General features: G+C 41.1%; 3 protein-coding genes across 13 annotated transcripts in view; all 3 read right to left on the bottom strand.

Moving 5' to 3' along the window:
- Positions 1 to 6,493, bottom strand: part of MRPS35 (mitochondrial ribosomal protein S35) — a 46,823-nt gene extending 40,330 nt beyond the window's left edge. For both annotated transcript variants that reach the window (XM_060113842.1, XM_060113843.1), the window contains exons 1-3: positions 6,338 to 6,493; positions 2,804 to 2,850; positions 970 to 1,137 (exon numbers count right to left, since the gene is read on the bottom strand). In XM_060113842.1, coding sequence (XP_059969825.1) covers positions 970 to 1,137; positions 2,804 to 2,850; positions 6,338 to 6,449 — 327 coding nt within the window. In that variant the 5' untranslated portion in view covers positions 6,450 to 6,493. The remainder of the gene's footprint in view (positions 1 to 969; positions 1,138 to 2,803; positions 2,851 to 6,337) is intronic.
- A 5,908-nt stretch (positions 6,494 to 12,401) lies between these two features.
- On the bottom strand, positions 12,402 to 14,320 carry REP15 (RAB15 effector protein). Its single transcript, XM_060114158.1, has 2 exons — positions 14,274 to 14,320; positions 12,402 to 13,137 (listed from the first exon to the last, which is right to left on the bottom strand). The coding sequence occupies exons 1-2, from the start codon at positions 14,318 to 14,320 to the stop codon at positions 12,402 to 12,404; spliced, it is 783 nt and encodes a 260-aa protein (XP_059970141.1).
- Positions 13,822 to 27,732, bottom strand: part of PPFIBP1 (PPFIA binding protein 1) — a 184,433-nt gene continuing 170,522 nt past the window's right edge. For all 10 annotated transcript variants that reach the window (XM_060114029.1, XM_060114030.1, XM_060114028.1 and 7 more), the window contains 10 exons: positions 27,589 to 27,717; positions 25,488 to 25,638; positions 24,678 to 24,789; positions 23,778 to 23,866; positions 20,155 to 20,277; positions 19,481 to 19,606; positions 18,482 to 18,670; positions 16,802 to 16,981; positions 15,817 to 15,882; positions 13,822 to 15,675 (listed from right to left, as the gene is read on the bottom strand). In XM_060114029.1, coding sequence (XP_059970012.1) covers positions 15,589 to 15,675; positions 15,817 to 15,882; positions 16,802 to 16,981; positions 18,482 to 18,670; positions 19,481 to 19,606; positions 20,155 to 20,277; positions 23,778 to 23,866; positions 24,678 to 24,789; positions 25,488 to 25,638; positions 27,589 to 27,717 — 1,252 coding nt within the window. In that variant the 3' untranslated portion in view covers positions 13,822 to 15,588. The remainder of the gene's footprint in view (positions 15,676 to 15,816; positions 15,883 to 16,801; positions 16,982 to 18,481; positions 18,671 to 19,480; positions 19,607 to 20,154; positions 20,278 to 23,777; positions 23,867 to 24,677; positions 24,790 to 25,487; positions 25,639 to 27,588; positions 27,718 to 27,732) is intronic.

Here is a 27,732-nt window from a genome sequence, read left to right as displayed (position 1 = left end):
AGATTGTATCATCGGACTAAGCATTAAGGTGATTCTTAAATGGGACGGTATGCATTAAATGTTTGGATTTTTATGTTTATTAAAATTCCATTCACATCCATCATTACAAATATATTGTTATTCTCTTTCACCAAGTGATATTTTCCACAGACCTTTTCTTTAAACTAAGTTCAGTGCTTCTCTTCATTTGAAGAAAAGATTAGTTTTATAGGTGTTTATTTTCTTGTCTCTTGAATGTTCCCATTTCCAAATTTCATCTGCCTATCTCCAGCAGCAAACAAACCCCTCTTCATATTACGATCTCATTTTTTACCAGCAACTTTTAGCAAATTTTTGTTTTTCAAGAAGACTCTCATTTAGCAGAAAATACAGTTCCTTGATGATAATTTCATTGTATGTAAAAGGAAACCATCTAAGATATGCATTCCCAGGCTACGCATATTTGTATTTTCTTTAACAAGTCTGTTTTTCAGAAATCATTATAGATACTATCAACTCATTACAGATGCTATCAACCGAAACATTTAACAGACCTATTTTTCTTCAAGAAATAAAGAAGTTTAAGGACTATAACAATACTACTAAATAATTTTCTGTAGAAGTTTTAAATCTCTTTTTCAAAAGTAAAAACGTCACCTCCCAGTTCTCAAACTCAAATTAGGTTATTTCACTTTTCTTAGTTCTGCTTAAAAGACACAATATAGAAAAGATACGACAGAAACGAAAAAGCCAAAAGGAAGCCATCGGACCAATCAATTACATTCTTAAACGCCTAGGGTTCTTTGAGACTTCTTTGCCGAGGATAAGCAAAACATAATATCCATTATTATCTGGAAAAAGATTGAATTAAAATACAGTAAGCTGCTATGCACTGAACCTTTAAGTGTTGGGGGAGAGGGTAGGTGTCAGAGGGAGATCAGCATTTATTTAGATATAAGTTTTAGTCAATGAACCAGCAACTTATCTTACCTTTAAAAGTTCCAGATTTCCCTCCTTAGCCATGGGCACCCCTCTTTTTACTGGATAACCCATTCGAACAGGAAGAGGTACTGCTGAGGGTTTAAATGGCGCTGCAACAGGGTAAACACTAGGCCAGTCCTGGTCAACAGCCATTTTCTCTGTCCTAGGAGGTAGTGCCTGAGGAATGTAAAAGAGTTTAATATTTTAAATATAAACATATTCTTTAATTTTAAAGCAAAAAAGCTGCAATTAAGAGAAACATAAGAGGACTTACAACCTACATAAAATCTGACCTCCCACAGCTAATGCTGCTGAAATGAAAAAACACTAAATGTACCTAAACATCTCTGGCACAGTTTCCTTAAACCCAGTAGCAAGGATCCCCTTTAACAGCACATTTCCTTCGCAAAAAAAATTTCTCTATCTTATTTATTTACTTAGACTTTTAGCAAACGTTCTACATATTGTTTATGAAGGGGTAAGAAATGATATATTTTGAATAAGTTTTAAAACTTTGATGAAAGTCAGTACATGAGGTGACAATGATACAAACTTGGAAATAAAGGAAATAAGAAAAAGGAACATAAAGAACAAGAACTCAGAAATAAATAAATTAGGATTAAACTAAATGAATAGATACATAATGTGAAATAATATGTTTCCTAGGCCCAGAGAATAACTACATGATATTTTAGTCAATCACATTAACATATTTACTTTTTAAACTGTATTTGATAGACAGGGATGCCCAGCATTCCCTTTAAACCCAAAATGAAGGTTTGAAGAGGCAAAACTAGGCAACACCCATCTAAGTAATATACATGTAGTATATGTCCTGGAAGCAGTTAATATTCCTGTGAAAATGACTACTCTATACGATTATAATTGGTGCCATTTAACTTCCAACTAATGTGCCTTTGTTCTGACTCCATGCTTCCTAAGTGACCGTATAATTTGGATTCCTCCATAGAGATACCTACAGGGTGAGACCAAACTGGTTAGATTAACGCATACATCCCAGGCTGCATGACTGTTCAAGGCATCATCAAAAATAATTCTTTAGGGGCTTCCCTGGTGGCGCAGTTGTTGAGAGTCCGCCTGCCGATGCAGGGGACACGGGTTCGTGCCCCGGTCCGGGAAGATCCCACGTGCCGCGGAGCGGCTGGGCCCGTGAGCCATGGCCGCTGAGCCTGTGCGTCCAGAGCCTGTGCTCCGCAACGAGAGAGGCCACAACAGTGAGAGGCCCGCATACAGCAAAAAAAAAAAAAAAAAAAAAATTCTTTATTCTGGTTTATATACCTATTTCCTGGGAGTATGTGAATGAGTCCACCTCTCAAAGATGATCCATTCTCAGGGAACTGACAAAAAGCAGTGGAAGGGGCTTCCCTGGTGGTGCAGTGGTTGAGAGTCCGCCTGCCAATGCAGGACACACGGGTTCCAGCCCTGGTCTGGGAAGATCCCACATGCCGCAGAGCAGCTGGCCCCGTGAGCCACAATTACTGAGCCTGTGCGTCTGGAGCCTGTGCTCTGCAACAAGAGAGGCCGCGATAGTGAGAGGCCCGCGCACCGCGATGAGGAGTGATCCCCACTTGCCACAACTAGAGAAAACCCTCGCACAGAAACGAAGACCCAACATAGCCATAAATAAAATTTAAAAAAAAAAAAAAAAAAAAAAAAGGCAGTGGAAGACTAGAGCCAGGGCTGTGGTGGTCACCCAGTCAACAGCCCCCTGAGAAGAAGCCTTCTCGTGCAGCACCCTTCTGCCTCATAATGAGTATCTGCCTCACTTCAGAGTTTCAGAAACCAGTAAGACAGTCTATACTAGAGTACATTAGCTGCTTACCTTTCTTCTCAGTGGCCTTTCATATCTGGACCTTCTTTCTGTTGTAGCTAAAAGACAACACAACAGTTACAGAGAATTTTATAACACAGAGCTGTTCAACATTGTTCATGATCCCATAATTCTCACATAATTTAAAATATTCAGTAATATAAAAATGAAACAATAGGGCTTCCCTGGTGGCGCAGTGGTTGAGAGTCCGCCTGCCGATGCAGGGGACACGGGTTTGTGCTCCGGTCCGGGAAGATCCCACATGCCGCGGAGCGGCTGGGCCCGTGAGCCATGGCCGCTGAGCCTGCGCGTCCGGAGCCTGTGCTCCGCAGCAGGAGAGGCCACAACAGTGAGAGGCCCGCGTACCGCAAAAAAAAAAGGAAACAATAATCCATTTTCTGTAAGTTCAGGGACTAAATCATTTTAATGAAAATGAAAATTCAGAAATAGGTAAGAAAATCCAAGAGTTACTTGAATATAAAATATATTGTGATTGACGATATGGTGAACTCATCAACTAGAGCAATATTTTCAGTAACTTTTAAGGTTCATCATCAAATAAGCTTACTTTCCCAAGATAAAATATCTAATTAGAAATAAGTATTTTGCATCTTTAAAAGTAACTGGCTTGAAATATTCTAATATATACATGTTCATATTTGGAATTATTCTGTTCTTTACACACACACAGACACAAAACAACCTTCAGTTCTCCTCCTCTACTGTTTATTAGCACTGCCAATGCTAAAATAATGCCAATAATAACAAAACTCATAGTTATTCCTAATAAATCACATAACTGTACAAGAGGGTAAACTACTTACATACAGTATCTACCTTTTAAAATATTAACTTATGTCTCTCTAAATTAATGTTTTGTTATACTAAAATAGTATATAATAACTGTATTTATTCAGCACTTTCACATGTCCAGACGCTGTGCTAAATGCTTTATCTCATTTAATCTTATTCTTCACAATAACTGTAAGTACTATTATTACCCTTATTTAGAGGTCTTTTAGCCAAGAAAACTAAAGACCAAGTAGTTAGGGTGATGACAGCATAGCACAAAAGACCTCACATTCTGAGCCACTAACTCTAGCTTCACAAGCCCCATAACTACACGGAACTTGCAGTACCAGGGCCCTGAGTTTTTCTCTGAACTTTCTTGTCTGTCTACAACGTGCCTCCCTTACATCTGCCTGCCTCCTGTCCCCTACTCCCTCTCCACTTCATCTCTTCATCTGACAAATTCTTATTCATCCCTCAATAGTAATTCATTGATTTACTCAAAAATTGTTTGAGTGATATTGGGTACCAGCAACTCGGAAGGCAGCAATGCACAACAGAAACACAGTCCTTGCTCTCACTAAATGCAGAGTCTGTCAAATAAGATAACTATTTAGCAAGTAATTTCAATAAACAGTTATAAATATTGATGAAGCATACAGCAGGGGACCCAACCTAGTCAGTTAGTTGGGGAAAACATCCCTGAAGAAGTGGACTTCAAGCGAAAACCTTAAAGATGAGCAGGAAGTAGCCATGGGAACAGACAAGTAGAAAAAGTGTTCTAGAGTGAGAGAGAAGATGGAAAATCAAAGTAAACAAGTTCAATATGGCTGAAATTTAAGAGTAGGGCATAAGGAGCACTAAGAAAAGTGATATTTAATAGGTCAGAGATATATTTAATAGGCGTCTCAACTAAAACACATCATAGGCAGAGCTCTTGATTTCCTTCTTCCAGTCTTCCCAGTCCCTCTAAATGGTATCACCGTTCATCCAAGTTCTCAGGATAAAAATCCAACATGCTTCCTTGAGACTTTTCCTCAAGCTCCATATCAAATCCATCAGTAAGTCCTGTTAGCAGTACTTTCAGAATATATACCAAATCCAACCACACCAGCTCCACTATTACTTCAATCCAAGTCACTATCATCTCATTTGGAGTACGACATCAGCTCCCAACTGGTCTCCTGGCTTCCACTCTTACCCCTGGCTCTCTACACTGCAGCCAGTGATCTTTTAAAAGTATACATCATATTATATATCACTCCCTGTTCCAAACCTACCAATGTGATCCCAAACTTATAACAAAATCCAAGCCAAATGCCCATAAGCCTTTACCAGATGAGGTCATTACGTATTTTTCTGATATCTTATACTTACACTCTTCTCTTTACTCACTTAGCTCCAGCCACGCTGGCCTTTTTTCTGTTCCTTGGTCACACCCCTAAGCTCGTTCTCACTTTTGAGCTTTTGCACTTGCAATTCCCTATGACAATGCTCTTCCCGCAGATCTGCTCAAATGTCACTCCCCCAGTTCTTTCCTGACTACCTTATCTTATCCTGCAGCCACTATTCCCCCAATCCATCATTCTCAAGACCCTGCTTTATTTTTCTTCATAGCACCTAACATTGTACTGACACTGTTTCCCTGTTTATGATCTGATTTCCCCCCAAGAATGTAAGCTTCATGAGATGAAGGGCCCTGCTGTATCCCAGTATCTAGAACACCTCCTAGCACACAGTAGGAGTTAAGTATTTGTAGAATGAATAGATGAATGAAAGATTAAAAAGAGTGTTAAGACTAGAAAGAGCTACTATGATGCATTAAGGAATTTACCATTTATCTCAAAGCAATGAAAAACCATTTGTAGATTTTGAACATGGGTGTGGCAAGTTAAGATCTGCTTTTTGCACACCTCACTCTGGCTGTTGTGAGAATTCAAGGTAGGAGAACAAGAGCAGAAAGAACAGTGAAGAAACTATCGTAGAAGTGAGAGACAGTGGCCTAAACTGGACAGTTAGTAGTATGAACGTTAGACATATTACAGAAAATATCACCAGGATAGGACCTGGTGAATAACTGGACGCGACCCCTCGACTGAGCTTTTCCTAACTCTTGCGGGCTGCTCCTCGGGGCCTCCCGCCGCCTTACTGTATTCACGCTTCTATTACAGCACCTCACACTGCACAGCACTTCTAGTCTATGCATAACTAGACTTTTCCACTAGATTCCTCCAGGGCAAGAAAGGTATCGGGCATCCCTAAAATCTCTCTTGAATGAAGGTCACCTCAGTAATGCCTACTGAATAAAGGTCAACCCCATTTGGTGGCATAACTAGCCCTGGAATTCAGAGCTGTAGTTTATTCTAGGGCACTTGCACGCTTCTCTTAAATTTCGGAAAAATCCGTGGTTCAACACTGCCCAAAAAACACTACGAGCACCAGCAACCAGAGAGACCTGTGCCGGTGGCCCTAAGAGGGAGCATCTGAAAGCGCAGGTCACGCAGAAGGGAGGGAGAAAGCTCGAGGCGCCCAAAGGACCCGAAACAGAAATTGGCTGCCAAGAACCAGGCGACACTCCGCACAGAGGGCAGACCCACATCCGCGGCTTTCCTACTAGGCGGGCCAGCGACAGACCGGCAGAGGACGTACCGGCCTCCCTGGGGTGGCTCTGGCTCCGCCACAGCGGCGGCCATCATGGGCCTGTATTCCGCCCCCTCACCTCCCCCAAAGCCCGGAAGGGACGGGGCAGACACTCACACGGGCTTGGTCTCGGAGAGCGAGTGGCCGGAGACACAGCGGTGGAAAAGGTTCGAAGGGTTCTGGCCCGCGGCTGCAGGACCAGACAGGCAGGGAGCCGGGCAGCCGCCATCGCTGCGCAGACGGCAAGCGGGAGGGAACAAGCGCGCTACCGGGTCAAGGGGCGGGTCTGAGGCCCTATTGCGCAGGCTCGCCGCGTCTTGCCCCGCCCCTGGGAGGGAGAAACAGGAAACAGGTGGGCCTGCGAATTCAGAGCCCGAGTGAAATGTGCAAGAAAATACCGCGCCCCCCCCCCCACGCATAGAAAAAGTAATGAAAAGAAAGTAAAAAGATTTTTTTAAAAAAATCGAAGCAGTCAGTCCAAAGACAATTGTAAATAAGGACCATAGGGATGGGGGAAATGTGGCTTACAGAGGGCACGTGAGGGCAGAGCCTCAGATGGCCCAAGAGTCAGGTAAGAGTCACCCTAAGCCCCTGCTTCTTCGCAATTGCTGCTTTTCTGCACTTTCTTGAATTAAAGGAAGTCTTCAGCTAGTGCAAGTGATATGCTTTGAGGAGAGAGGCAGTATCCGATAGTAATAAAAGGATGGCCTCTTGAACCAGACTAGTACTTGAGTTTAAAACTTGACTTCACCATCTTTAGGGTGTGTGGTCCTAATCAATCAAACGTCTGGCTACAATACTAGCATACACTGAGCGCCCCGTGCGCATAGGCTGTAACTGCTATCAATGATTTGGTTAGCTTGTTTGTAGATCAGGTTAGAATTACAAAAAGGCAGAACTCATCAGGACCTAGAAAATAATGGTTATCCTTTAATCAGCGCTCTTATTTTCTACCAGAGGATGGATTAACATACAACTCTTAATAAAATTATCCTCTCTTCTTTTCAATCGGTATGTATAATACTCAAAGCACAAAAGTATCATAACAAGAACAACTGGGAACAAACACAACTCTGACCTTTTATTATCCTATTATTGCTTCAAAGCAGAAGTATGGTGTATTAGGTGTGTATTTGTTTGCTAGGGCTGCTGTAACAAAGTACCAGAAACCGGGTAACTTAAAACAACAGAAGTTTATTCTCTTACAGTTCTAGAAGCTAGAAGTCCAAAATCCAGGTGTTGGCAAGGGTTGGTTCATTCTGGATGTTTTGAGGGAGAATCTGTTTATGCCTCTCTCCTGGTTTCTGATGGTTGCTGGCAGTTTTTGGCTTTCTTTGGCTCGTAGACACATCACTCCAATCTCTATCTCCGTCTTCACATGGTATTATCCCCTGTCCTCCATTTTTAAGATTAAAAGCATGGCCTTTAAATCAGATGGATGTGGGATTTGAATGCAGGCTCTGTTTCTTTGTGATCTTGGGCAAGTCCACCTAACCTCTCTGAACTTCAGTTTCAGAGAAAATGGGAAAATATTATCTTCTTGAGGACCACAGTGATTAGGTGAGTAATGTTTCAGAAGGCATAATATAAAGGTGGCCATTAGAATTAAGCTCAGGGTCAATGCAGCAGCCACTTTTTCTCTCAATTTTGTATATTTTAGTAGGATAAAGTACAAGGCCTATCCCATAGAAATTTAAGGACAAATGAGTATGAATCCTTATAGAATTAGTTCATACCCAGAGACTTCTCAATTCCTGAGCAAGATGTTAAGAGACTTAGTTCCTTGTTCAAACTGCTTATGCTTTCTTTTGTTTTACTCTCTCCCTAAGACTAAAGTAGATCGATATGACTGGAATTCGAAGAGCCAGAAAAATACTTATTGATTTCCCTGATATCAAGTACTATGAAGTTTGTTCTATATTGAAGGTTAAAAACTCACCTGTAATGCTATCAACGGGCAATAATGCTATCTGTTTCATGCAGTGTATAGAGTAAAGCATGTACTGTCATGTACACAGGAGTTAGTAAGAATAACATACTTTTTCAGTTAGAAAAGATCTTAGAGGGGCAATCACTCAATCATGATAGAAATCTTTTCATTAGCCTTAGTGACCAAATAACCCAGTATACTGTAGAAGCTAGGCTGGTTTCATGGGCTTGTGACTTATACTTAGAGGAGCCCTGTGCTTGGCTTAATGCTCTGCTGTCCCTGTCTCGAAATTTTTAATAGTTTTTAAACAAAGTGCTCCATATTTTCAGTTTACACTGGGCCCCACAAATTATGTAGTCAGTTCTGTGTAGATCAATTTTAAATATTAAGGTTTTTAATAATTGGTATTTGAAAACTTCATTAATCCAATGACTTTGTCAGAGAGCTATTTTTAATCAAAACTAACTTTATAAAAAGTGAGTGAACCAAACTTCCAGTTATAAGATAAATAAGTACTAATGATGTAATGTACAGCATGATGACTGTAGTTAACACTGCTGGATGGTATATTTGGAAGTTGCTAAAAGATAGATCCTAAAGGTTCTCATCACATGGGACATTTGTTTTTCTTTTTTTTTGCATCTGTATGAGATGATGGATGTTAACTAAACTTATTGTGATTATCATTTCATAATATATGTAAGTCAAATCATTATGTTGTATAAACTAATACAGTGCTGCATGTCAGTTATATCTCAATAAAACTGGAAAACACTAACTCAAAAATAAATAAATATGCACTTACAGAAAAAAGTGAGTGAACAAAGTATGTCTATTCACAAGCATGGTAAATTGACAATATGCAAATATCCAGGTATGCAACTCAAATATCCATCAAAACAGTATAGATTAAATACATTATGGTGTATACATACAACATAGAATACTACTTAGACACATACATCTTAATCCCAGTTGAACATTAGAATTATCAATACTTTAGGAGGTTAAAAAAAACTGTCTAGGCCTCTCTCTGAGATGCTGGTCAATTGGTCTAGGTGTGTTTGCAAACTTGGTGGGGTTTTTTTGCTTTTGTTTTAAGTTTCCCAAGTCAATCTAATATGCAGGCAGGACTGAGAACCACTGATGTCAGCCTTAGAAAGGATAAAGTGGATATAAATGTATTAGCATGGAAATATTTCCACAATATATAGTTTTTAAAATGCAGGTTACAAGACACTTACAGATATAATTCCATTTGTGTAAAATACTTTCCATATGCACTACACATTCTTGAAGGGTAAACAGTAAACTGTATGGGGTGTTGGTGAGACTCCTGAAGATTTAACTTTCTATACTTCTGTACTTAAATTTTTACATCAAAATGCAGATTTAAAAAATGAGAATACCGTATTTTTAAAATCAGCCAATGCTTCACATCTTTGTTTTCATTTAAAAAAACATGGTGAGTGTTTGACTTATATCTTCCAGCTATTTATTTTTTTTAATTTATTTTTTAAAATTTATTTATTTTTGGCTGTGTTGGGTCTTCACTGCTGCGCACAGGCTTTCTCTAGTTGTGGCGAGCAGGGGCTACTCTTCGTTGCGGTGCATGGGCTTCTCATTGCGGTGGCTTCTCCTGTTGCGGAGCACGGACTCTAGGCACGTGGGCTTCAGTAGTTGCGGCACGTGGGCTCAGTAGTTGTGGCTCACGGGGTCTAGAGCACAGGCTCAGTAGTTGTGGCGCATGGGCTTAGTTGCTCCGTGGCATGTGAGATCTTCCTGGACCAGGGCTCAAACCCGTGTCCCCTGCATTGGCAGGCGGATTCTTAACTACAGCACCACCTGGGAAGTCCCTCTTTCAGCTATTTATAACACGAATGTTTACAATTTGTATTAGACTTTTCAAAATTTTGGTAGGCTTACACTTCAGTATAGAAAATGTTGTCACAGGCATTGTCTCCTTTGAATTAGTTGAAGTCATTCACATTTTACAGATAAGAGAACGAAGAGTTAAACCACTAGACTCTGCTCTTAAGAGAATTGGGACTCAAACCCACATCTGACTCCAGGTTGAAAACTCTTCTTACTCTGTTACACCACCTTCTGGATAGCTTACGCTACACAGCTTTGCTGCAGACAGGGGTCACTATACACAAGGAAACATAAGTTGACTGCGTACCATAACCCGCCAGGCGCATTCCAAGTAAGAATAATTCTTGCTTAACAACTTGAAGAGATGTCTCTCGCACCTATTTGTCCCTGCTTATCGAAGACAGAGGGCTAAAATGCTTTCCTTGAACTTTTGGTTTCCTGGAATGAAGGAATGTCATATTTAAGAAGTTTGGAAATCAGCCTTCTAATTGTGATTATATTTCATCCAATCATCAGCAAATGACGTAAGCTTTACCGTCAACTCCTCCTAATCTGACCTCTTCACCCCTCCTCCTCTGCCACTTTGGTCCAGGCTACTCTTTTCTCTCCTCTGAATTATTATAACAGTTTCTTAGCTGCCCCACCCCGGGCTCTGCCACTCCTTCCTCCCTGCAATCTAGTCTCCACCCAGCAATCAAGTGAGGTTTTTAGTGTGTAAGTCAGATCAAGGCATGTCTGTCCCCGTATCACTCAGAGTAAAATCCAGAGTCCTTACAAATATGATCTGCTTCTCCTGTTTGCTGGCTCCTTCTCGGACCTCATCTCTTTAACAATCTCCTTCCGGGTCACCCTGCTCCATCCACACCTCCTCTGTTACTATGCCTCAAACACATCAACTCCACTCCCGTGTCAGGCCCTTGGGGCCTGCAGTTCCCTATGCCTAGAACACTCTTTCCCAGAGACCTGCACTGATGCTCTCTCTCTCCATTCAGATCGCTGGTAAATTGTCCCCTTCTCTCTGAGGCTTCCCTTAACCACGTCATATAAAATAGCATCTCCTTCACTCTCTCTCCCCTTACCCATGCTTAATTTTCCTTTATACCACCCCTGACGTTTATTTAAATATGCATTTAAAATATATGTGCATGTATTTGTTTATTATCTATCTTCCACCATTAAGAGGAAAACTCCCTGAGAGTGGGGACTTTGTTCTTTTTAATGCTGGACTGGCAGGGCATGGAACAGGGCCTACCAAGTAATAGGCATTTAATAATCATGTGGAATGAATTGATCTTCCATGTACACTTGTAAGCATTTTTTGTTTTGTTTTGTTTTGCTTCTGTCCTCTAGAAGCATAGAGGGAAAATTATGTTTCCTTCCCTACAGTGCTGTTATAATCCCACCCAGGCTTTTAAGTAAAGATTTTTTTAAAAAATAAATTTATTTATTTTTGGCTGTGTTGGGTCTTCATTTCTGTGCGAGGGATTTCTCTAGTTGTGGCAAGCGGGGGCCACTCTTCATCACGGTGCACGGGCCTCTCACTATCGCGGCCTCTCTTGTTGTGGAGCACAGGCTCCAGACGTGCAGGCTCAGTAGTTGTGGCTCACGGGCCCAGTTGCTCCGCGGCATGTGGGATCTTCCCAGACCAGGGCTCGAACCCATATCCCCTGCATTGGCAGGCAGATTCTCAACCACTGCGCCATCAGGGAAGCCCTAAAGATGTTTTTTATACGTGAATACATTTTCCTTACTGCAAATGCTAAACAGATGTTAATCATTATTACAAGGGTTAGTTAAATGGGTCACTGTGTTTAAATCATAGGTAAAGCTAACACTTGAGTCCCACAGGGATCCCACCAAGGTGCTCTCTGTGCAGAGGAAGCAGCTTGGGATGAGGTGCGATCAGGGTAGAGAGGAAGAGAGCCAGGCTAGGTTTTGCTTAGGAGTCCTGAAACGAAACCAGTTTTCTAAATGTAATTAAACCTGTTCTACCCACTTCCCACCCACAGAATTCAAAACACACTTTACACTTTCAAAGGCTAGACTTACTCTATCAAACACACAATTTGTTTTTCAAATCGAACTTTAAGGGTGACTTTATTATCCTCTCTTCCCACTTTAATTGTTGAATAATAAATACAAGATAAAGCTAAATTGTTACATTTTCCCTGAAATACAGGCAGGATTTTTTCTGTCCATAATCATGATACTAAGATGTTTTGACCCAGGTGATGGTTTTCATTCAATGTGGGGTCGGGGGAGAGGAGAAAAAAGAAATCCCATGAGGGGATGATGCAAGAGGATGAACTTGCTTATTAAAATAAAATATTTTTTTCCTTTGTATCTTACAGGCCAGTCTCATCTCACATAGCCAGTTCAGAGGATGCGAATAGAAACCTTGCCCACCTCTCTCAGCCCGTCTTTCTTACTCAGACAGTTTCCAAGCAGTTCCCTGATGGAGACACAATCTTCAGTTTCCAGGATGAACTGTGCCACGGCCGTCCGTCCTGGCAAATGGCCCCTCAGTGTCTCACGTTTGATACTGTTCCGGACAACAGTACTGTCCAGGACAACAGTATGTCGGATGTCTTTAGGCTTTCCTGGCACACCAAAGATGATAAACAGGCCCAGACAATCCTCTCCTATCAAGTTACAGAATTCTTCCAGCTTATCAAACCTACTTCTATTGCTGAAAGACCCCTCTGCCCTGGATTCTGGATTGGAGGGGTCACAAGGCTCAGATTCCACGGGAGGAAGAGAAGACATCTGTAGAGTCTGTGCTGCCAGCTGGAGCCTTATTTGCTTATTGGATGCCCAAAAGGTCCAAATCCAGCCCGCCCTGAACAGGAAGGCTTGGTGCTTGGTCATCTTGGTGGTAGTAAGCCAGTTGTCAATGCCTTTTTCATGGCAGAAAGTGACAAAGTGGATTAAGAAGATCTCACTGAGAGGGTTTGGAGCTGGGCATAGATTGCTCAGCGTGTCTTCAAATCCAAGATACTCCTTCAGTTTCTGGACTGCATGGACTATAGCTCCACTGACCACCTCACAGATGCCGAGAACCTCTTTGCCATCCTTTAGAGCCAACTGCTGCGATGGTTTTTGCCCCGTTTTCCTTGCACCCACACAGCACTACTTCCTCATATCAAACAGGCGAACTATCCTTTCTCAGAGTAAGAGTTTTGCAGTGAAGTCACATCTGCTAACATGGTCCCAGTTTTCTAACTCTTCAGGGAAGGATATATACACACAGCTAAACAGACATGTAGGTCTCCCTGTTGGTCAGCTGGGTGTGTTGTACTCATACAGATTCCTGCTGGTTTATTAAGTTAGAGATATTAACTTTCACAAAAAAAACCATCTGTCTTTTACTTGTATTCGCTCTACTTTTAATATTTGGTAACCTCTTCCAAGACATGTTTCCTTTTCCCAAATTTTAGTTTAATTAAAAATAGCACTTAGTTCCTTAAAGAACCATACATATAGAACTCACTTCCTTCTACAACTAACTTCTCCAAACCTGTAGGCAAGTCATTTCCCTTTGCTTTTCTGATATCCCTCTGCCATGAGTCCTCATCCCCCAGCTCAGCTGCCTGTGTTTCCTTTCATACAGAAGTTTCTCAAGCAAAGGCCTCAAATTTCTGTGTGTTGATACATGCTATAAATCCTACTCAAACAAATTTATGGAAGTTTGTGAACTGTAAAGAGTTGGTGTTACTATTCTCTATAGCAGAAATAAAGGCTACTGGTTATTCCAAGCAAAGGAAAAGAAAGTAACAGACGATAAAAATATGAGGCAATTATCAATTGACTTTATTTCTTTTCATATGGTAATACCAGCAGTGCATAATATTTTGTAAATAAAATATATATCATCAAAAAAATTTAACCACATCACATATCATCAGTGATGTTCCATTGTCCTGAATAAAGAATACTTGGCATCTATAACAGTCTCCTGGTATTTTTAACCAGGTTTGAATAACAAATTGTTTTTCAAATGGTGACACGTATTCACATTAAAATAAAACACAAATACGGTAAGAGTCCAATACAGTTACCAAATAATGAATGATAGGGAGCAAAAGATTATTATTAGCATTTAACTATTTTAGTTATGAATAAATAGTAATTTAGTATCACAGGTTCCTTGATGAAAAGCTTGGTAGCTTGTTAGCTTGAAAGATCATACCACTGACATTCAAATACAGTTTATTAAGCAAGTCCACTGACATATACTGAACTACCCACCCTATGCCAATTTGTGAAAACCTGTCTTTACCACCATTGGCTATCATGAGTCATGATGAAGTACTGAATAAAAAATAGAATATTCTTTCTAATGCCTCTAGAAAATAATAAACATAATAACAGTTTCTGTTGCAGCTTTCTATTTTCTTTATAAAGAATATCTGGGACCTGTGCTACAGAAAAACATGAACTGCATTTTATCATCACAATATAGCCATTATGAAACTAATTTTGCAGCCTTTGAGTTACTGAACTCTGATTGAGACAAAATATTCAGACAAGTATTCAGCTTTTTAAAAAAAATCCCATTCACTAATAGCCTGAGAAATGTACAATTAATAACATTAGGAAGACTGTTAGTATTTTGATGTAATGATATATTTAGCAAAGAGGAAGATAAGAAGCTTAATACTGTAAAGGGCTTTGTTTTGTTTGTTTCTTCAGAAATCATCTCTACAAAATTTGGGGGAGTTTCTGAATGCATTCAAGTTAATAGTATTTAAATGTCCCTCAAGTTCTCCCTTATGAGGTAAGAGGATCCAAGAATTAAGGTTGAAATTCTTAAAAAGCTATTCAACAATTTTGTGATGTATCATCAAAGAAGGGGTATTTCATATATGCTAATTTAGTCTGCATGATCAACACCATTAAATTCAGTTTTGGAGAAAGACAGATCATTTATGACCTCTCCAAGAACCAGCTGGTATACAAAAATTTTGATCACTGTATTTTTTTTTAATGTGATCTTTTTACCATCTTCCTTATGTCACAAAATAAAAGTTCTATTTTCTATGTACTAAGTATATACATATATTTAGAAAAATATATAAAAATGGGACAATATGTGGAGGCAGGTGGAGGTGTGGCTGGCATTTAGTGGGCACACTGAACGCTTAAAGAAATTCCACATGTTGATTTTGAAAGCACATAACGTCCTGCTTCAAGGGCTGCAGTGCTGTCAAAAATCATTCCCTCACTGGTTACTGCTTCCCAAATCCTCCACGCTGTGAATGTAGATGGAAACACTAGGGCAAAATACTCATATGAAATGCAACACTTTAAATAGAATATATCACAGATTTTTTTCTTTACATTAAATAGAGGAAAAACAATTACACTCTCATTCACCAGTGTCTTCTTTGTCGTGGCAACTTTAGAATCGGCACCTAGTCCCTCCTCTCCATTTCCACTTCTAAATGAGAAGTGGGAACGATGAACAATAAACAATCTGTTGCTTACTGTAGATACTGTGACCGTTTGAGAAATAAAGCGGAACAAAGATGAAGGGTTCCCCGTGCTCATCCAGGTGCTGCGGTCAGACGTTGGAGTCTTCATCGGTGATGCTGGCGCTGGGGGAACGGGCGGCAAAATCTTTAAACATGTCGTCTTCCTTTAACATGTGCTGGAAGACAAGGAGGTGGGAGTCACACACACCGAGGGCCACGCGCTCTGCACGACCCGCTCTCCACTACACATGCAGTCCTTTGGGGTCATTGTCAAACTTATTTCTAGAAGAACATTTGAAATTCGTTTTACAACTTACGGTTAGATTGTTGATGCCCTCGGAGAATGCGCCTATCTGTCTCACTGTCCCTTCTGAGTCTTCCATCTGCAATGAACATACCAGGACATGACTACTCATGTGCAATAATTTCAAGGAAAGTACAGCAAAATGAACACAAATCTGAGAAGAAATAGTGCAAGTGGTACTGAACGGGGTAGGAGCAACAGAACACTTCTGTTGCATCTCCTCCCACTAATGCAACTGGATGTTAAAGATGAGAAGAAACACTTTACTGGCACATGTACCCTAATGCTCTGATGGTGACAATGGCACCAGCAGACTGTTAATTAGAAGGCAATATTCAGATGCAGGCCCTCATACTGAAAAGGCTAAAGAGTATGTGCTGTCCATTCCTGACTTGGTTTTTTTTTTTTTTTTTTTTGCGGTAAGCAGGCCTCTCACTGTTGTGGCCTCTCCCGTTGTGGAGCACAGGCTCCGGACGCACAGGCCCAGCCGCTCCACGGCATGTGGGATCTTCCTGGACCAGGGCACGAACCTGTGTCCCCTGCATTGGCAGGCAGACTCTCAACCACTGCGCCACCAGGGAAGCCCCCTGACTTGTTTTAATACATAGATTTCCTTAATACCAAGACAGTGTAACATAGGTAAATAGCACAGGCTTTGAAACCAGCCGGGCAGGTTAGAATCCCAGTGATTCTGCCAGCTCTTCTATCTTGTGTAAGTTACTTAACCATTCTGTGTCTCGGTTTCCTTATCTCTAAAATGAGGATAACAATACTTCCCATGTATTAGGATTACCCTGAACATTAACATGTTACGTGCTTAGGGTAGTGCCTGGGATGTAGTAAGCAATCTGTTAAGTGCTCGCTTTTATCTTATTATTATCTTTATTTGTAGGCATTTAAGGAAAATGTCTTTGATTAGTAGACACAGTGCCCAAAGTTTTCATTTAGTGTTTCAATACTGGAAGAACTTTAAAACAGGTATATAGGGTTACGCTTACCTGCTCTAACCGGTCCAAGTCATCCTCATCATACAGGTGCATGTCCAAACCAGGCTTAAATCCTTTCTTAGATGTACCTCCTGAGGCCTGTCCCAATTCCATTGGACAAACATATTCCTCCCCATCTTCCTGTTTCTTCTTTCTCAGATTCCCAAAATTGCTGAAGGTAAGTTTCTTTGGCTTTAAAAGAAAAGCAAACAGAAACATCCAGGGACTTGATAAAATTCATATGACAAAGGACCAATAACACGTATAATTTAATTATTCACACCACAGAGAAAAGCAATTGGATGATTAAGTGGGTATAAGAAAAACAAAGGCATACTAGGCATATGACTGACATCCAAATGTGATAAAGGATCCTTATCATGACTCTCAGAAGATTAAGCTTGTCCTCCTTATTCATACCAACTAGCTGGGTAGTCACTGTGAAAAGCAAAATATGCCAAGAGCTTTAGTTTTGATAGACAGACCTTAATGCAATGAGATTTCGCAGGGCTGAATTCAATTTTGCAAGGTTTTCCAATCTAAGATCAGCAAAAGAAAATGGCCATTACTGTATTTTCTTTTTGGGTAAGGCTATGATTATCCTGTATGCCTGTTATGCTTCCATAACAGGACTGGTAACTGCTGAAAAGAAACCCACTTTACTGGAGAGAGAATTTCCAGTGAGAGAAGAGAAACTCCGTCTTTTCACTGGATAGTCCCTGAGACTATATGTTAAAAGGAGATGGTGATCAGGCTGACGCTGAGAATTTAAATAGAACAGAATCTCTCAGAGGTTTCAAACCTGGTACATCTTTTTTTTTTTTTTTTTTTTGTGGTACGCGGGCCTCTCACTGTTGTGGCCTCTCCCGTTGCGGAGCACAGGCTCCGGATGCGCAGGCTCAGCGGCCATGGCTCACGGGCCCAGCCGCTCCGCAGCATGTGGGATCTTCCCGGACCGGGGCACGAACCCATGTCCCCTGCATCGGCAGGTGGACTCTCAACCACTGCGCCACCAGGGAAGCCCCTAAATCTGGTACATCTTTTAAGGGAGAAAGGGAGCTAAAGAGGAAGTGTCGGGTAGGTAAATGTGGTTTAAAAAAAAAAAAAAAGTTTGTGGAGGAGCCACACTCCACATTTGTGGAGGAATCAATCAACCCTACCTCTACATTCTGTTAGTTGAGATAACAGACTCAGAAGAGCTCATGGAAGAGTGATTTAAAGAAGAATAAGTGATCTGAATTTGGTATGATCCATGAATCCAGGTAAATCTGGAGATACCCATTCTCTGCTGGTCTACTGTGGATCATTTCTTAATTATCTTTTCCTAGCTTGCAAGTCTGGTTAACGATAAGTATGAGAAGAAATCCTCCTCTTATGCTTGATTTATCCATAGGATAACTGCAATCAATACTGGGCCCAAGTCATGGGCTTTCTGCATTGGCAAAACATCCATTATAGAAGCCAACATCAGGTTCCTTATATTGTTAACTCTAATAAAATAAATGATTTGAGCAAAGATTCCCCCCAGAAGGAAACCTTCAAAAATGCATTTTCCCAATTACTCTTAAAGATGCATTTACCTTCAACCCATCCACAAAACTTAGTAAAGCTCAGAAAATGGGATAGCCAGCTAACAGTCAAAACTGAGCCTTTGCTAAAGGCAACTATTAAATGGTAGGAGCTTGAACCAACCTTCACTTTGGCAGTAGCTGTTAAAAGTACATAATCTGGTAACTCCATGGCATCCCGTTTCTGGTGTTGGGCCTCAGCACCGATCAGAAGGTTGAAATGAGTGGCCAAGTGTCTTCGCAGCAGGGTCTTGCTTGGTGGGATGTTCAGTAACTGAGCCATTGTTTCCACATTAAAACGAGGTTCTAGAACCTACAGGAAAAAGTAAGATTCTTTAAGACACCAGATATCGTACATGTCTGCATTGTGCTTTATAATCTGCAAAGCTCTTTCATTTAGTTATCTCCAGTGGCCCTCTCAACAGCCCAGTGAGATAGACCATGGACTTTGATCTTCAATTTAAATATCTTTTCTTTGTTTTGCCTAAGCTAGTGAGAAGTAGAGATGGTCTTGACATCCAGGCGTTACAAAGTCGGGGCTTCTGCTTCTCTGAAGTGGTACCTTTGGGAGCCAACTCCTTATGCAACATCAACGTGCAGAAATATAGTCTGTATCATTGCAGGGATTTTAAAACATGATCATATGAGAGCCAGTGGCCACATGTTATCCAACATGAAAGAGGATAATAAAAGAGAAATGGGTTTAGATCCAATCTAGAGTTATATGATATAAATAAAATATATGGGACAGGGCTTCCCTGGTGGCGCAGTGGTTGAGAGTCCGCCTGCCGATGCAGGGGACACGGGTTCGTGCCCCGGTCTGGGAAGATCCCACATGCTGCAGAGCGGCTGGGCCTGTGAGCCATGGCCACTGAGCCTGTGCGTCCAGAGCCTGTGCTCCACAATGGGAGAGGCCGCAATAGTGAGAGGCCCACGTACCGAAAAAAAAAAAAAAAAAAATATGGGACAGAATACTCTGAAAGTAAAGATTCACTCGAAATGTTGCAGGAGAGTTCAGTTAGATGACTTTAGGATCATGACCAGCAACAGGTAATAGCCTACTCATTAGACTAATGGAAACACAGTGATAAGAAGTCGGTTTTAAATGAAAACAGAGTTTTACCATGAGCCCACCATGGACACCACTGCCTCTGAGATTGGGGGCATATTCCGCCAAGTCCACGGAGCGCAGCCACTCCATCACGCGATGATTGGTCCACTGCTGAACCTCTGATGGGGTGATGCTATTCTGTGGGAACAAACCACCACCCAGAGCTTCAGTCACTGACTATGGGGTTCCAAATATTAAACCTGCATGCTCATTCTGAGGAGCCTGTCTCATGGAGTGGAATTGTTCTACATCCCACTAAATGTTGATAGAGAAAAAGGTAAAAAGGTGTTTGCTGGTTTGAATTCTCTTTTAAGGAATCTGTGTCCCAGAGTTTTAAGTTTCTTGCACACTAATAAAGCAGTGCTTTAGGAAAGGTAGTCTTTACAGTGATACTTAACTTCGGGGCTTCAGGAGGCAAGAAAATAAAATAGACCCAAGAATGGAGGAAGGAAAACTAAAACACAATCCTTGGCTTCTGTTATACAGGTAGAACCATCACAGGGGGAAAGGAAGGAATATAGGAAGACAAAGCCTAAGAAGTAAATGAGGCTGGATTTGAGGCTCTGAGGGAACCAGACACTTTCCTCCCCTGAAGGCTCCAAGAGGAAATGGGTCTTAGTGTCTCCACACGGGCAGTCACATGCACGGAATGTGTATGCTGTGTAAACCTCAACCTCAGATGCTACCTCGTCAGAGGGTCGCCTCCGCAGACAGTTTGGTTCAAAGTTATTGATCCTCAGGACCTGGATGGCCCTCTTGATACTGAGATGATGGAGCACACTCATGACCTTCAAAGACAGTAAGTCATCCTGCAAAACAAAACAAAAAGAGGCGCTCACTGAGCAGACCTAGAGCAGGAGAACCTTCTCAGGGAAACCTCAGAAAACTCAATTAAAAGTAGAAGTGCACCTCTAACAATAGGCCTCAAGGGCTTGTCAGGATTTTCAAAGGTTTTATGTAGTAACAGAACTCTTTTTCCTGTGCTGAACAAAATTTTCTCTAGGACCCCAGTATACAATAAAAGGGAACCAAAATTCATGTCCCAACTGAAGCTGACTTCTATCTGTTTCTCTCTCTTCCACTGAGATAAGATTGTGGGACTGCACAGCTCTGAAAAACACAGTTTGAAAAGCACTCGCTAGGCCACTACAAAAGGTGACCTGCTTTGATTTGATTTGATAAAGCAGATAACTGAGAGCAAGCAATGTTCACCGATGACCAAGAGCTGGTTTTCTGAGCTACGGCACATCACAGTTTGGGGGGAAAACCAGAAGAGTGCTCCTATTATACTATCTCCCCAGCCTCAAGAAATCTCTGGTTCTAGAATATTGTGCTTTATCTAGCAGACGCTGTGAACGGTTTTGGAAAAATTATATGTTAATCAATGCAAAGCTTCTGGTGAGAAGCAAGAGAGAAGAGAAATGAAGAAGTTATATGTAGCAACATATATGACCAAGTGATTCCTTTAAGGAATAACTTTCACCAGTCTGTGGCTACTGGGAACTTTTCAAACACACCAAAACAAATTATTTTAGAAGAAGGTGATTTGGGGGAGTGGGGGGCCCGTGTCAAGATAAGCACCAACCTACTTCCAAACACGCCTAGAAAATAAACAAGGAAAACATCCATTTTAGGCACACCTTACCGAGAACACATTTCTTATACAGGAAAAAAATTAACCTATTACAGAGATATTTTAAAAATAAAATTATAAAACAGTTTAAATCCTTAAGACTACTTACTGAGGAAAAATTATTTCCTGAATTTTTTTCTAGATTAATGTCTTAAAAACAGTGCCTGAGGATAAGTTAGAGAGGGCATTTTAACATATTTTAATCTAAGATTGAGACACCCATTCAAAACATTTCCACGTGGGTTATGCATAATGTTTACAATGTAAATTAAATGTTCATTATTTTAGTTTAAGGTATTTTAAAAGTAGGGATTTCTTTTAAGTCAAGACACGCTTTTTTGAGGGGGGATTTTAGCCAAGCTTTTTTTTTTTTTTTTGGTGGTACACGGGCCTCTCACTGCTGTGGCCTCTCCCGTTGCGGAGCACAGGCTCCGGACGCGCAGGCTCAGCGGCCATGGCTCACGGGCCCAGCCGCTCCGCGGCATGTGGGATCTTCCCGGACCGGGGCACGAACCCGTGTCCCCTGATTCGGCAGGCGGACTCTCAACAACTGCGCCACCAGGGAAGCCCTGGGGGGGGGGGGCGGATTTTTAAAATCTCTTAAGTAATTTTAGATTTACAGAAGAGTTTCCAAAGATAGTACAGAGTCCCACAGACCCTTCACCCAGCTTCTTCTAATGTTAACACCTTATATAACCACGATATTCAGCAAAACTAAGAAATTAACACGGACAATAATAAAATTCAATTAAACTCAGGTTTTATTCAGATTTCACCAGTTTTTCTACTAGGTCCTTTTTCTGACCCAGGATCCAATCCAGGATACCAATTTCAAACAGCTTTCTGTGACTTAGGATTTCCAGGGTCAAATTTTCTAAGGTAATTTATTCTTTTATAGCCACAAAGGTTATACATTTGCCTTTTGTGATTTTCAGCCTCAATTTGCTCACATTCCCACAGGAACATACCCATACCTAGATAGGCAGGCAAACAGGCACAAATGCTCTATGACTTCCTACTACTTGCTAACAGTGGAAACTTGGTTAAGTTACCCAATTTCTCAATTCTTTTGTTTCCTCATCTGAAAGCTGGGGATAGCAGAGTGCTAAGTCCAGGACTGCTGAGAACTGAGTATTAATTAAGAGTAAAGTGTTTGAAAGAGTGTCTGGCACACAGTAAGTATGCAACATGCCACACGCTGGTGTTAATTTACCTTCAGTTTACATGTGCCCACCACGGTTCAGACTTGGGTTCAGGGAAGGAGAAGAAAATGAGCTGAACCCCAAATTTCTTTGATATTGAAAAATTCCTAAATAAGTTAAGTTAGCTGTTTGAAGCTTTCAACTTATTTTAAAAAGATACTTGTGGTAGGGGACTTCCCTGGTGGTGCAGTGGTTAAGAATCCTCCTGCCAATGCAGGGGACATGGGTTCGAGCCCTGGTCCTGGAAGATCCCACATGCCACGGAGCAGCTAAGCCCATGCACCACAACTACTGAGCCTGTGCTCTAGAGCCCACGTGCCACAACTACTGAAGCCCGCGCGCCTAGAGCCCTTGCTCCACAGCAAGAGAAGCCACCACAGTGAGAAGCCTGTGCACTGCAATGAAGAGTTGCCCACGTGCAGCAACGAAGACCCAACGCAGCCAATAAATAAATAAATAAATTTCTAAAAAAAAAAAAAAAGATACTTGTGGTAGTTGAATCCACAAAAGGTCGTTTAAATAAAAGCATCTTAGGCACAACACTCCTAGTACCATGGAGTCTAGAACAAGTTCTCCTGGGACCCATCTCTCCCCACTGTCGTAAAGTAGGGAAAAGTCCTTCTACCCATTGGACAGAGGGTAAAAATACGAAACAGTAATGAAGGAATGAGAGTGGAGGCCTATCTCTGCTTTACTCCAGTAACTCCAGCAGAACTGGGTTGAAGTGAAACGGGCTGGGGGTTTCAGGAAACAGTGCTCAAAAGTGGAAGGGAGGGCTTCCCTGGTGGCACGGTGGTTGAGAGTCCGCCTGCCGATGCAGGGGACACGGGTTCGTGCCCCGGTCTGGGAAGATCCCACATGCCGCGGAGCGGCTAGGCCAGTGAGCCATGGCCGCTAAGCCTGCGCGTCCGGAGCCTGTGCTCCGCAACGGGAGAGGCCACATTGGGAAGAGGCCCGCGTACCGCAAAAAAAAAAAAAAAAAAAAAAAAAAGAAAGAAGTGGAAGGGAAGGGAAAAGAAAGCCCCAGTGGATAACAAGTCCCAGCCTTTTGAGTGGTCACTGCTTATAGGAACATATCCCTTAGAAACTGCCAGGGCTGCAAAACTCTACATTCTCTCATTTTCAACATTTTTATGACATATAATTCACATACCATAAACTTCACCCATTCAAAGTGTACACTTCAATGTCTATGCTATTGAATATATACAAAATCAACTTTCTGGATAACTTAGTTTCAATTAGATTTCACGTAGCTTAAATCAGGATTTCAAAATTTCCCAAGGCTATTGCAATCACCAAATCCTACAACTTCAACTTAGAAAAATATGCCTGCCCCTCTCCTCAAGTTAAAACAACTCCTTCAAACTCCAGCGGAATCACTGTGAGAACACTGTATTTTGCTTACCTTATTTCTGTGTTTTTCAGAGAAAAACAGTTTTATCCCCCCAAACCCTGGGAGTGAGTTACTTACAACAGTCATGTAATGAAGCATTCGACCATCTACCCGTCCTTCATCAAACTGGGTCTTGTACTGGGGGAGACCAATATCATCCAACCATCCTAAGGATAGAATTGAGTGTCATTAATGAGCCACAGAACACCCATTCTTGTGAAGAAAAAGAGAAAACCATAATTCAAAAGAGTCATGTACCACAATGTTCACTGCAGCACTATTTACAATAGCCAGGACATGGAACCAACCTAAATGTTCATCCACAGATGAATGGATAAAGAAGATGTGGCACATATATACAATGGAATATTACTCAGTCATAAAAAGAAACGAAATGGAGTTACTTGTAGTGAGGTGGATGGACCTAGAGTCTGTCATACAGAGTGAAGTAAGTCAGAAAGAGAAAAACAAATACCGTATGTTAATGCATATATATGGAATCTAAAAAAAAAAAAATGGTACTGATGAACCTAGTTGCAGGGCAGGAATAAAGAGGTAGACATAGAGAGTGGACTTGAGGACATAGGGTGGGAGGGGGAAGCTGGGGCGAAGTGAGAGTAGCATCGGCATATACACACTACCGAATGTAAAATCGTTGGCTGGTTGGAAGCAGCAGCATAGCACAGGGAGATCAGCTCGGTGCTTTGCGATGACCTAGGGGGTGGGAGGGAGGCTCAAGAGGGAGGGGATATGGGGACAGGTATATGCATATGGCTGATTCGCTTTGTTGTGCAACAGAAACTAACACAGTATTGTGAAGCAATTATACTCCAATAAAGATCTATTAAAAAAAAAACCAAAAAACAAAACATCAAAAAAGAAAAAGCAGCTATATGTGTGTGTGTGTGTGTGTGTGTGTGTGTGTGTGTGTGTATAAAATTCATTCATTCACTCATCCATGAATTTAAAACCTCTTACTAGTGACCCAGTTGAAATCCAGCTTTCCATGATTGGTTTCTTCTTCGGATCCCAGGGCTTGCAGTGCCAGCTGGAGTTTCTTTCGATGAAGTGAATGCTTGATTCCAAGTTCCTGAATTAATAAAAAGAAACACTGGCATTACAACTCTGTCAACATGGGCTGGATGCCACTGGCAAAGGATGCAAATTCCTCGAAAATCAAGCCAGCATTGAAGACCCAATAATTACATTAAATCAGAATACTAACCCAGGCTGTAAAATGTTGCTGAACAAAAGGCCCCTGGAAAGACCACTGCAGTTGTTCTAGTGGTACGTTAGATAGTCCCCACTAGGCTCCTTCCTTTGCAAGATAGGAACTGTAGCATGCATAACAGGAATTCTACCCCTATTTTGTACTAAATGTTAAATAATTGGGAAGAAATGTTAAATAGCTGGACATTAAGTGTAGGGTTCTTTTTTTCCCTTTTGCAAAGTGAAATTGAATTGCATATATTACACTGAGAAGACGGACCGACGACAAAGCCACAGAATGGTTTTGAGAAATATGAACTGAAACTTTATTATGTCTATATAATTATTTTTTCATTAAAATGCCCAGTGGCTTAAGTGTTTCATAAGGAATCATTAAGACCAGGTCCTCCCTTTAAGTCCATGAGATAAAATAAACATGAAGCAGGAAACTCAAACTTTTTCCAGAATACTTACTAGCTCTACCCACTCCCCTTTTTGGAATATAAAACAAATCTACATTCATAGTCCTCTCTCTCTCTCTCTCTCTCCATTATGCAAACAAAATAGAGAAGCATTCACCTTCTCTAGATCTTGTTGAGAAGCCTGCAAAAGTGTTTGGCCAGATGCAATCCAGCGCTTGCCAGAGTTCAGGTAGGACCCCAAGCCCTGTTCCACAAGCCAATTGCAAACCTGTTCCTTGGTCCACTTGGCAAATGGCATATCCAAGTCACTACAGGAAAATGAACAATCGCATGAAAAACACATAAAAGCCAATCCACTAAGTTACCATCAGGGCTGAACAATTGGCATATCCAGGTCACTACAGGAAAATGAACAATTGCATGACAAACAATTAAAAGCCAATCTGCTAAGTTACCATCAGGGCTGAACAACTGCATATTCACTAGACATGGAGATTCCCTGGTGATACATATTTGACTATGGGAAGCCTAATTTTTAGTACATATTTGGTGGAGAAAGTGATACTGGAGATGAAAGCTCCCTTGTAAGACCACAGTCTTCATGTCAAACAAAACCACTAAAGATTCATCATGATTTAACATGTTTTAAAGAAGAAGACTGAGTTAAACCAACAGCTCAAGTTATTATACTACTTTCAACTAATGTTGTTTAAAGATTGAATTTACAATCAGAAAACACTAGGCCAGACTGAAAGAAACTCAAGTCTAACTTGAATTAACTTTAGTAGCATTACGGTTTCTCTCCAGATGGTATTCAATGAGAAGAGGGCAATAGGCCATCACTGAGTATGAGAAAGTACAATCAAAGCAAATTTCTGCTTTCTTTTACTATTTTTTTAATTAATTTTTTTCTATCAAAGTATAGTTGACTTACAATATTGTGTTAGTTTCTTTTACTGTTTTTACAAGTAGTGTTCCTGTTTGGAAAAAAAATGTGGCGATGAACAAAATTTTTCTTTTTAAACAGCACAAGCAAGTCCTCTACTGTGTACAAAGAGAACATATGGCAAATGAGACTGTTTGGTATTTGAAGAAGGCCAAAGAGAGTTTCCTCCTTGATGAAACTTGCGCCCAGCATTCTGCCTGGGTGGGAAGGACCATGTGTAAAAGGTTTCTAGCCCATTATCATCTTAAAAGATTTAGTATCAATGAATTGTGCTATATATTTGCCAACTCCACCCTTTTTTATGTTGAGCAAATCAACATAGCAGTTCCGAACCAGCCCTAAACTGTGATAAGGGTGCAGGAAAAGTTCTTAGAGTCTTAATAGATAAAAACATTACACAGTCCTGATAAATTGAAGAATTCGGATAGAATGTATGCCTTTTAAGTGTTTTCACAGACTGTATCAATTACTAATGTTTACTGAACAGTTGTTATTTGCCAGATACTTAACACACGTTAACTCATTTAATCGTCACAATCATCTTTTGGGGTAAGTACTAATTCATACTATGGGAAACAGAGGCGCAGAGCATGGAAGTAATTGCTCAAGGTCACTCAGCTTGTAGGAAGCGGTGAAGCCAGAAATCAGGTCCAAGCAGTCCGTCTCTAGAACCTATTCTTTTTTTTTTTTAAAGTAAAGTACAGCTGAGTCACAGTGTTGTGTTAATTTCCAGTGTACAGCAAAGTAATTCAGGTATACATATATATCTATATATATATGTTGCTTTTTCATATTCGTTTCCATTCTGGTTTATTACAGGCTGTTGAATATAGTTCCCTGTGCTACACAGTAGGACCTTGTTGTTTATCCATCCTACATATAATGGTTTGCATCTGCTAATCCCAAACTCCCCATCCATCCCTCCCCCGCCTACCCTCCCCCTTGGCAACCACAAGTCTGTAGAACCTATTCTTAACCACTACACTATCCCATCTTTCCAGAGGTATGCTTTAGAGCACTAATACTTGTTTTCTATGTAAAATTTAAGTCCAAGAGCCATTCTAGTACAGATGCTGCTGACACTTTAGCTCTGGGTCCTCACCTAGCTCACAGAGCCCTCATCTTCTGTATAGTTTTTCACCAACCACAGCCGAATTGCACTGCTCTAAAGATGATGGAGGCTTCCACAAGGCACAGCAGTAAGCAATGGATTTGACTGTCTAACCCAGGGTCCATACTAACACCACAGGTGCTCACGAGACCTTGAGGCTTGGGTAGAGATGCAAAAGACCATTCGTTTGACTCTTCTTACCTGTTAGATTGTCCCAAATCTCGAGACCAACCCAGTCGGGGTCCTGCAGTTGCTCTTGTCCCTCCTCTTTTGAATTCAGGCTCAGACATGTCATCTGGGTTAAATGTAGTCGATTGACTTCTCCTAAGTCTGAAAAGAAGACAC

The sequence above is a fragment of the Mesoplodon densirostris genome, chromosome 11, assembly GCF_025265405.1.
Source record: "Mesoplodon densirostris isolate mMesDen1 chromosome 11, mMesDen1 primary haplotype, whole genome shotgun sequence".
Classification (NCBI taxonomy): Eukaryota; Metazoa; Chordata; class Mammalia; order Artiodactyla; family Ziphiidae; genus Mesoplodon; species Mesoplodon densirostris.
Note: the sequence above shows the minus strand (reverse complement) of the source record. Positions and strands in the feature narration are given on the sequence as shown.